The 10,593-nt window shown below is 45.0% G+C and overlaps 1 protein-coding gene across 4 annotated transcripts in view; it reads left to right on the top strand.

Annotated features, from left to right (window-relative positions):
* Window positions 1–6,804: 6,804 nt before the first annotated feature.
* The window catches only part of ZXDC (ZXD family zinc finger C), a 44,192-nt gene continuing 40,403 nt past the window's right edge, over window positions 6,805–10,593 (top strand). For 2 of the 4 annotated variants that reach the window (XR_004899304.1, XM_036009384.1), the window contains exon 1: window positions 6,810–7,878. Coding sequence is in view for 3 of the 4 variants with exons in the window: in XM_036009384.1 (XP_035865277.1) it covers window positions 6,912–7,878 (967 nt within the window). In the remaining variant the exon portion in view is untranslated. Of the gene's footprint in view, window positions 7,879–10,593 lie in introns of all 4 variants that reach the window. The other 2 variants (XM_028524071.2, XM_036009383.1) reach the window with 2 other exon arrangements.

The following is a 10,593-nucleotide window of genomic DNA, read 5'->3' as shown; positions in this document are numbered from 1 at the left end:
TAGCCATAGACTGTTATGACCTTGTTGCAGAAATCTTGTTCATTGGTAGGGGTTTAAATCAAGTCATTAGTGTCTGCTACATAATGTTCCTTCTGCTCTGGTAGCAGAAGCCATGGAATGAATTTCGCCATAATGCATGCAAAGATCCTGTGTGAAAGTCTTGGACACAGTAGTTTTTGGAATCCCTGGATCAGCTTCTGGTTCTTGCACTGTTAGTTGCAGATCTTTGTTGATTGCAGCTCATACACATTCAACATTCTTATGTGTTTTGCTTGTTGCTGGTGATTCAGAATGTGGACCACTTTCAATAGATTCTTGAGCATCTTTTTTTTTAAGATTTAAATTATTTATTTTTTAGACAGATGGGAAGGGAAAGAGAAAGAGAGAAACATCAATGTGTGGTTGCCTCTAACGTGCCCCCTACTGGGGCCCTGCCTGCAACCCAGGCATGTGCCCTGAGTGGGAACTGAACCAGTCACTCTCTGTTTCACAGTCCGGCACTCAGTCCACTGACTCACACCAGCCAGGGCAGATTCTTGAGCATCTTTGAAGCATTTGTGCCACACTTTTATTTGTGCTGCACTCATTGATCCATCCTTGAAAGCCTTCTGAATCATCTGAATAGTTTCTGCAGAGAAATGTTCAAGCTTAATGCAAAATTTCATGCATATTCGTTGCTCTGCTTGCTCAATCACTTTGAATGTGGTGGCCACACAGTACACATCCTTGCACAATGGTTAATACTTCCCCCACTGACTAGTATAGTTGTCATTGTTCATGCATACTCATTGAAATCCACTCTCCTTTGCTGACAAGTTACACTGATGTGCAAACTGTTCTCATTATATTTACAATGGTGGGACTTTGTCCAGACATAACTTGTAATAAGAAATATGCATTTGGTCTTCCTTCCCATATCTAGCACAGAGCTTCTAAAACCCTTGGAGTTTCCTAAGTGATAAGAGTGATAAAGGTTTTTTGATAGTCATAACAAACTCCTTTCATGCACACCTGAGTTTATATTAGTAAGGTGATTTTGGGTAGTGGGGAGAGGGGCTGGAGTTTGGATCAGTTGCTGATAGCCACTGACTAAATCAATCATGCCTGTGTAATGAAGCCTCTCTAAAAATCCAAAAGGATGGGTTTTGGGGAGCTTCCAGGTTAGAGAACACTGGAAGATTGGGAAGCGTGATATACTTGGAGAGAGCATGGAAGCTCTGAGTCCTTTCCCCATACCTTGCCCTCTTGCAGGGTTCCATCTGGCTGTTATGATAAACCTGAAAATAAAAAGCCAAAGTGAGAGGTAAAAAACCTTTATTTGAAAGAGAGCTCTAAGGATATTCTGAACTTCAAGAAAGATAAACATAAGTGTGGGTCCTAGAGCAAGTAATCCTGAAACATCACTGGAGTCAAAATGAGAAAACTAAAGCTGTCCTATTTCGAGCATATCATGAGAAGGCAAGATTGATTGGAAGAGACAATAATGCTGGGAAAAATGGAATACAGCAGGAAAAGAGGAAGACGAACTATGAGATTAATTGACTCCATAAAAGAAGCCATAGGCATGAGTCTGCAGGAGCTGAGCAGGGCTGTTGAGGACAGGACATTGTGGACGTCATTCATTCACAGAGTTGCCAGGAGTCAGAGCCAACTCAAAGGCATGTAACACACACAAAAGTTATTTTGCCACGTTCAAACCTTCCAAAGGTTCAAGGAACAAGGCAGATCCTCTGGAATAGCTATCCTGACTCCATTTTTAAATGGATCAACTGATGCCAACATTTCACATAATAAACTGGTAATCTAGTAAGTAAAATATTCCTCTGAGTTTTATGAGCTGTTCTAACAAAATTAATCAAACCCAAGGAGGAAGGTCATGGCAACCTCTAATTTACTGCCAGTCAGTCAGAAGCATAGGTGACAACCTGGACTTGCAACTTGTGTCTGAAGTCGGGGGTGGAGTCTTTGTAGCACTGAGCCCTTCACATGTGGAATCTGATTCTATCTCCAGGTAGACAGTATCAGAATTGACTTAATTGTCTGATGGTATTGGGAAAAAAAATATACACATTGGGACTCCTGACCCCAGCCTATCCCCAATCCTGTTAGAACTTGGAAAGTCCTGTTCATTTAGTTGGAAATGCCAAATCTAATTATAGTGAAGCCTTTCGGCCTATCTGAGGTGCTGGGCAATTTCTCCCCAAATGCAAACAAAAACTGGTTAATTTCACTTGGCATAATGTCCTCAGAGTTCATGTCATCATGTGTCAGAATTTTCTTCCTTTTTAAGGCTGAATCATATTTCTTTACATGGGATAGACCACATTTTGTTTATCTATCTATTCATATGTCAAAGTACGCCTGGGTTGCTTTCATCTTTTGGCTATTATGAATAGTGCTGTTATAAGCATGGATGTACAGACATCTGTTAGATTCCCTGCTTTCATTGTTTTGGGGGGAATATACCCAGAAGTGGAGTTGCTGGATCATACAGTAATTCTAGGTTTAGTTTTTTGAGGAACTGCCATACTGTTGTCTATAATAGAAAAAATATTTAATTATAAAAATTACTTAAAAAACACTCATACTCTTAAACAAAATCAAACAGTGCCAATGGAAGTGAAAGTAGACTTTTTCCACCTTGCTTTATAAGTAGTCACAGGTTCTAGCAGTGTATCTTTGTAGGGACTTTCTAAGGATATGCAGGCACATTATCATACATATAGTTTCCCTTCCTATACAAACAGATCCTCCTAAAGAATGTTCTACATTGATTTTTCCTAACAATATATTTTAGTGGAGATGCAGAATATAAAAGTCCCCGTTTTAAAGTGTGCGCTCATTGTGTTCTGTACCATCACCACTAATTCCAGGACATTTCCATTGTCCCAAAAAGAAACCCTACAGCGCCCTGACTGGCGTAGCTCAGTGGATTGAGCACGGGCTGTGAACCAAAGTGTCACAGATTCAATTCCCAGTTAGGGTACATGCCTGGGTTGGAGGCCATGACCCCCAGCAACCGCACATTGATGTTTCTCTCTCTTTTTCTCCTTCCCTCCTCTCTCTAAAAATAAATAAATTAAATCTTAAAAAAAGAAAAAGAAAAAGAAACCCTGCAGCTATTAGCAGTCTTAATTCTACCTCTCCCCCATCCCTAAGCCACCACTAGTTTCTGCTTTTTCGGATTTACTCACTCTGGACATTTAATATAAATCAAATCATACAATGTATGTGGTCTTTTGTGTCTGACTTATATCTCTTAGCATGTTTTCAAGTTTATCCATGTTATAGCAGGCATTCATACTTCATTCATTTTTAAATGAAGGTTTTATTTATTTATTTTTAGAGAGATGGAAAGGCAGGGAGAAAGGCAGGGAGAGAGGGAGAAACATCAATAGGTTGTCTCTCCCATGCCCCCAACTGGGGACCCAGCCTACAACCCAGGCCTGTGCCCCAACTGGGAATCAAACCAGTGACCTTTCAGCTTGCAATCCATCATCCAATCCACTGAGCTACACCAGCCAGAGCTGTACTTCATTCTTTTTTGTGGCTGAATAATATCCCATTGTGTGGATAGACCACATTGTGTTTATCCATTCATCTGTTGATGGGTGGTTGTTTCCAGTTTATATTGCAGAGATTATGAACAATGCTGCTTTAAACATTCACATACAAGTTTTTTGTGTGGATGTATTTTCATTTCTTTTGTGTATATGCCTAAGAGTGGAATTGCCGGGTCATGTACAAATTCTATACATAACTTTTTGAGGAGCTGCCAAGGTTTTTTCCACAGTGGCTTCACCATTTTACATTCCCACCAAAAATGTATTAGGGTTCTAATTTATTCACAGTCTCATTAATACTCGTTCTTTTCCATTAAAAAAAAAAACAACTATAGCTATCTTAGTGGGTGTGAAGTGGCATAACTCCTTGTGGTTTTGATTTGCATTTTTCTAGTGACTAATGATGTTAAGCAAATTTTCAGGTGCTTATTGGAAATTTGTATTTTTTATTCAGAGAAAATATCTATTCAAATACTTTGTCTATTTTCAAATTGGGTTGTCTTTTTGTTGTTGAGTTGAAGGAGTTTTAAAACTATATTCTGGATAGTTGATCCTTATCAGATATATGATTTGCAAATTTCTCTCCCATTCTGTGGATAGACTTTTCATTTCATTGTTGGTATACTTTGACCCAAGGGGTTTTTTTTAATCCTCATCCAAGGATATGTTTTATTGATTTAAGAGAGAGAGAGAAACATCAATTGGTTGCCTTTGATGGGGGATCGAACCTACAACCTAGGTATGTGTCCTGACCAGGAATGGAAGCTGCAATCTTTTTGGTGTACAAGATGATGTTCCAACCAACTGAGCTACCCTGCTTGGGCCCAAAACATTTTTTAATTTTGATGAAGCCAAATTTGTTTCTTTCATTACTTGTACTTTTGATTTCATATCTGAGAAATTGTTACAGAAACACTTCCTTCTCCCCAGGGGTCTTTTGCTCTTGGTTCTTTTTGCCCACTGCTGGTAGGAATTGTAGCTCTCAATGCTCGAGTTTGATAAAAAGAAAAGGAACTATGTTTTCAAAAGTTATACAGGTTTAGAGTAATAGCGGAATGTTGCCGTTAAATCCCCAAGTCCCTTTAAAACACCTACAAACACATGCACAGTCCTCGCCAAACCAGACCAGTCAGGGGTACTGTCTCTCAGGAAAAGAAATAGAAGTCCATAGCTCGGCTAGACTCCTGTTCTTAATCCAAAACCATATCCTCTTGGTGGGCTGGGGAATCATTCTGCATCCTTTCAAACCAAGTGGCCAAGAAAGAGAGCTCCACATGGCAGCTACATCTTGCTTTCCTGCTTTTCTAAGCTGTGTGGTCAAGAGAGCCCCTTCTCTGCTCCCAAGACATATGGTTAAGCCCCAGCATGGTTGCTGCACCTGGGTTTAAATACCAGCATGGATTTTCCTCTGCTACCCCATTTCTGACTCCTCCCATACTGGGTTACATCTGCCAGTAGTCTGGTTTCTTCTGCCTTTCTTGGCTGCCATTGTTAGTCCAAGCAAGTGTGTTCCTGTGCCACAGAAACTGCCTCCAAGCCACTCTAGCAGGTGCAGGAAGCCTGTCTGGCTACATGGGTACAATGCATCATGGATTAGAGTTACACTCATCTCCCTGGCTCCTCACAGGCACAGGTTTTAATATTGTTAAAACAATGGCCAAGTTCTTTAGGTAGGCAAAGTAGCTCCCAATCGCCTTGCTCCACTTCCCTCATTCTCCAAGTGATAGCTATGGAGGTTTTCTCCATTTTGGGGGACTTTAAGCTTAACACCCTGTTACAAAATTGTTTCCTAATCCAAGATCACACAGATTTTCACCTAGGTTTTTTTTTCTAATAGTTTTAGCTTTTATATTTAGGTCTTTGATCCGTTTTGAATTACTTTTTATGCATGGTGTGAGGCAGGAGCTCCAAATTATTATTTTTTTACATGTGGATATCCAGTTTCGTAAGTAACATTTGTTGAAAAGATTATTCTTTCCTCCTTCTGTCTTGGAAAAATACATTTTTGGCATACATTCATACATATATATATATATATATAAACATGTTTCCTTTTTTTCAATACCATTGATGTACATTCTTTTTAAAGTACTTTTCATAATAAAACATTCATCTATTCATATGTACTTACTGAGAGTCTTTGCTGCTAGCCTCTGGGCATATAGATGTGAAAGGGACTGACACAGTTCCTGGTCTCAATGAGTCTCCATTCTAAAGGGGACACAGACAATGGAATATCAGGGAAAGGGACAAATAAAAACAACTGCAATTAAGAGCTATAAAAATAAACAAATAAAAGGGGGGTTGGAGAATAAGGGTCTGGGTGAAGGTGTACTTTGGTTCAGAAGGCCAGCTAAGACTTCCCAGAGGAATCAAAGACCAGCTCTGCAAAGTCTCAGAGGCTGAAATTGCTTGGCCTGTAGGAGAAACTGGGAAAAAGATGGTGGCGGTGAGATTATAGAGTGAAAGCTAACATGGTGAGAAATGAGAGCAAAGAGTGTATTCCGGGGGATACCAGCAAGGCCATAAGGCAAACGTGGAGCACAGAGGAGAGCATAATCAGATTTCCATTTTTGTAAGATCACAAGAGTCTGTCCTATAGAGAATAGATTGAGTGGAGGGAGTGGTAGATGGAGGATGAGGGCCAGGTATGGAGTTCTTTTCCTAAGAACTCAGGGGTGACACAGGGGTTTGGATCCTAGTACAGAGACATGAAAAGTGGAGGGACTCCGGATTGAATCTGGAGGTGCAGGGATGAGGTGAAGGAGGCATGGCAAGGACTGAGTGGGGGGCTAACAGGTGAATTGTGTGAAGTTTACTAGGAAATGCAATTGCAAGTGTATGCACGGGTCTAGTCAGGGAAGCCCTAGATGTCAGGTAAGGATCTGGGGGTTCTGCAAGCGAGGTCTGTGGCCAGAGGCCAGTGCGGGGACGGTTCACAATTTCGCTAGTTTCCTGAAGGTGTTCAGGCCTGTTCGATCTCGTGCAGGGGACTCGAGTTCTCTGTGCCTCAATTTCCTAAGACTTGTGAAAGTGAAGGTGGGCAGCTGCAATCATTAACCCAGTACCTAGATGAAGGAGGACTGTTCTAAGTCGGGCTAGCCTCGTTCCGGGGTACAGAATCAAACCGCAGCTCTTGAAGTAGAAAATCCGACTAGGTCGCGGGGACAGGGGAGGGATGGCCTTCACATTACACACACCGCCCCGAGCAGGCGCAGCTCCGGGCCATACTCCGCGCCGGATTTTGGAACCGACTCTCCGCAGACTCCGCGCAGCGTCGCGCACGCCTGGGCGGGGCAGACCGCGCTTCCTCGGAGCGGCAACTAGGACGCCGCTGCAGAGTCCAAGATGGATCTCCCGGCGCTGCTCTCCGCCCAGACCCCGCGCGGAGCCCAACATGGCGGCAGCCCCGGCCGACTCCGCCGAAGTCCGGGGCCACCGCCCAGCCCGGGCCCCGCGCGCCGCCACCTGCTGCTCCTGCGTGGTCCTGAGGACGACGGGTCCGGACCGCTGCGATGGGAGGCCCGGGCGGCGGCGGCTGACCCTGGGCCAAGACCGCCGACCCTAGTGGATGGCTGCGACTCCTTCTTGGTGGTGCTGGAAGTGCCGCACGGCGTCGCGGCTGAGACTTCTGGGCCGCGAGAGGCTGAGTCTGGCGCCGGCGCGAGTCCTGCCGGCCGCCCTCAGCAGGGCTCTAGCGGCGCGGCTGCCATCCCTGGGCCCGGCGCGGCCCTCACGAACACAGCCACCCTTAGCAGTCAGGACTTGGTCGTGCGCTTCGACCACGGCGTCTTCACGCTGGCCGGCGAGCAGCCGCCGCCGCCGCCGCCACCGGACCCGCCATCCCTGGGCCTGCCCCCGCAGGCAGGCGAGGAGTCTGCGAGCCCGCCCGAGGGCCGCCCCGGGCCGCCGGGTCACGGTGCACTCCGCTACCGCTGCCCTGAATCGCAGTGCGCGCTTTCCTTCGCCAAAAAGCATCAGCTTAAGGTGCACCTGCTGACACACGGAGGCAGCCAGGGCCGGCGACCCTTCAAGTGCCCCCTGGACGGCTGCGGCTGGGCCTTCACCACCTCCTATAAACTCAAGCGACATCTGCAGTCGCACGACAAGCTGCGGCCTTTCGGCTGCCCGGTGGGTGGCTGCGGCAAGAAGTTCACCACCGTGTACAACCTCAAGGCGCATATGAAGGCCCACGAGCAGGAGAACTTGTTCAAGTGTGAGGTGTGCGCGGAGCGTTTCCCCACGCAGGCCAAGCTCAGCTCCCACCAGCGCAGCCACTTCGAGCCCGAGCGGCCCTACAAGTGTGACTTTCCCGGTAACCGGGGACCTGTGGGCGGGATGCGGCGTGGCTGCCATGAGCCAGGTTCCCAGTGCTGTCGCTTAGACTGCGTGTGGCGACGCCCTGCCCCCCGGCTGCTAGGTTGGGCAGGATTTAAACTAGGTGGGCACGGAAGCGCACCGCCCAGGTCACGTGAACCCAGCAATGTGGCGGAGATTTCGACTGCGAGGTGTCACAGCTAATCAGTTGTCATTCCCTATAGTGGAGACAGCAGGTCTTTCTGAAGGTGCTTTTGGTGGCTAGTGAAAGAAAGAGCGCATCTTACCAGAGATTTGTTATGAGACAGGTCTTTACTTCCCTCGGTGTCATCATTTAGAAATACTCCTCATATTTGTGGGGCGCACCCTCGGTGCCAGAGGAAAACAGATGTAAGACCCTAAAATGGTGTAGCACAGATTTTTGTCCCTTTTATACTTTACTTTGGACTTTACAGTTTTGTTAAGTTCTTAAAATTATCATTTTACAAATGAAGTAACTGAAACCAAGCAATTGGAAAAAATTCACTGGTGTTTTTTTCTCCACATTGATTGCCTGAGGTGTTGGATAGGTGATTTATTTACTTAAGATAGACACAGTGCCATCTGGGAGAAAGAGGAGATTCCTTCCTGGGAAGGAGTTGGTTTGGGGAAAGTTGACTGGTGGGTAAAACGGCAGGGCTAAGGCCGCATGTGGGCTGTGGGGAAGGTGTGGGAGGGCCAAGCAGAGGATGGAGGCAAGCATGCACCTAACATGAGCCACATGAGTGTGTTGACATATTATAAAATATACTCAAATATAGGGATTTTGAAAGTGTGAAACGAACAGATGCTAACAAGTTCTAGTGTGTCCCCGCCCCCGCCCACTGCCCCACATGTTGCAGCTTGTTTTGTGTGTCCCTCTTTGTGAAGAACATGGCTTTAGGCTACTGATTGGAAACCTTTTTCAGTCATCTACTCTGAGAACCTGACAGTAGCTTAAAGACAATTTTATAGTAAAATGTACAGAGAGCATGATTCTGAATATAATACTCGGAAAAATCAAGGACTCACCCTGCTCTAGAGCATGAGGTTTTCTGAGGGCTTTGAGCTAGATCAGGTTGTCATACTCGTTTTCACAAGGTGGGGGGGGGGGGGTGCACATCAGCCTTGTGGTTGCCTTAAAATGGCCAAAATAATTTTAGGACTGTATAAATGTAACTACTTCTTAACTGTTAAGGAGTTGCAATTACATTTGGCCTTTTCTTAAAAATATATTTTATTGATTATGCTATTACAGTTGTCCCATTTTCCCCCCTTCGTTCCCCTCCACCCTGCACACCCCCTCCCACCCACATTCCCTCCCTTTAGTTCATGTCCATGTATCATAACTTCTTTAGCTTCTACATTTCCCATACTATTCTTACCCTCCCCGTCTTTTTTTCTAGCTACCGTCCATGCTACTTATTATCTGTACCTTTTCCCCCTCTCTCCTCCTCCCACTCCCCTGTTGATAAACCTCCATGTGATCTCCATTTCTGTGGTTCTGTTCCTGTTTTAGTTGTTTGCTTAGTTTGCTTTTGTTTTAGGTGTGGTTGTTAATAATTGTGAGTTTGCTGTCTTTTTACTGTTCATGTTTTTTATCTTCTTTTTCTTAGATAAGTCCCTTTAACATTTCATATAATAGGGGCTTGGTGATGATGAACTCCTTTAACTTGACCTTATCTGAGAAGCACTTGATCTGCCCTTCCATTCTAAATGAAAGCTTTGCTGGATAGAGCAATCTTGGATGTAGGTCCTTGCCTTCCATGACTTGGAATACTTCTTTCCAGCCCCTTCTTGCCTGCAAGGTCTCTTTTGAGAAATCAGCTGATGGTCTGATGGGAACTTTTTCGTAGGTAACTGTCTCCTTATCTCTTGCTGCTTCTAGGATTCTCTCCTTCATTTTGATCTTGGGTAATGTAATTATGATGTGCCTTGGTGTGTTCCTCCTTGGATCCTACTTCTTTGGGACTCTCTGAGCTTCCTGGACTTCCTGGAAGTCTATTCCTTTGCCAGATTGGGGAAGTTCTCCTTTATTATTTGTTCAGATAACTTTTCCACTTGTTGTTCTTCCTCTTCTCTTGCTGGTACCTCTATAATTCAGATGTTAGAATGTTTAAAGATGTCCTGGAGGTTCCTAAGCCTCTCCTCACTTTTTTGAATTCTTGTTTCTTCATTCTTTCCTGTTTGGTTGTTTCTTTCTTCCTTTTGGTCCACTCCATTGATGTGAGACCTAGTTTCCTTCCCATCGCTATTGGTTCCCTATGCATTTTTCTTTGTTTCACTTAGTGTAGCCTTCAATTTTTAATCTAATTTGTGACCAAATTCCACCAATTCTGTGAGCATCCTGATCACCAGTGTTTTGAACTGTGTATCTGTTGGCTCTGGGGGTTTCATTTGTTCTTCGGTTTGAGCCATCTTTTTTGCTGGAGCGGTAGGGGGGAGGTCTGGTCTTGCCTGTCACATATGAGGGGCGGAGCCTTAGGTGTTCACCAGGGCTGGGCAGCCTATGTCACTGCGTTGTGATGCTCTATGTGGGGGCGGGGTCCAAGAGGGAACAATGGTGCTTGCTCTGCTCTCTGTCGGATTCCAGTCCCTTCCGCTGCTTTCCACAAGCAAATTGGGCCATTCTGGTGCTGGTTCCTGGGTCGGTGGGCTTGTGTACATTCTGGACCCTGTGCGTCTCTCCAACAAA

The sequence above is a fragment of the Phyllostomus discolor genome, chromosome 9 (assembly GCF_004126475.2).
Source record: "Phyllostomus discolor isolate MPI-MPIP mPhyDis1 chromosome 9, mPhyDis1.pri.v3, whole genome shotgun sequence".
Classification (NCBI taxonomy): Eukaryota; Metazoa; Chordata; class Mammalia; order Chiroptera; family Phyllostomidae; genus Phyllostomus; species Phyllostomus discolor.
The sequence above is the reverse complement of the archived record's forward strand: the minus strand, read 5'-3'. Positions and strand labels throughout refer to the sequence as shown.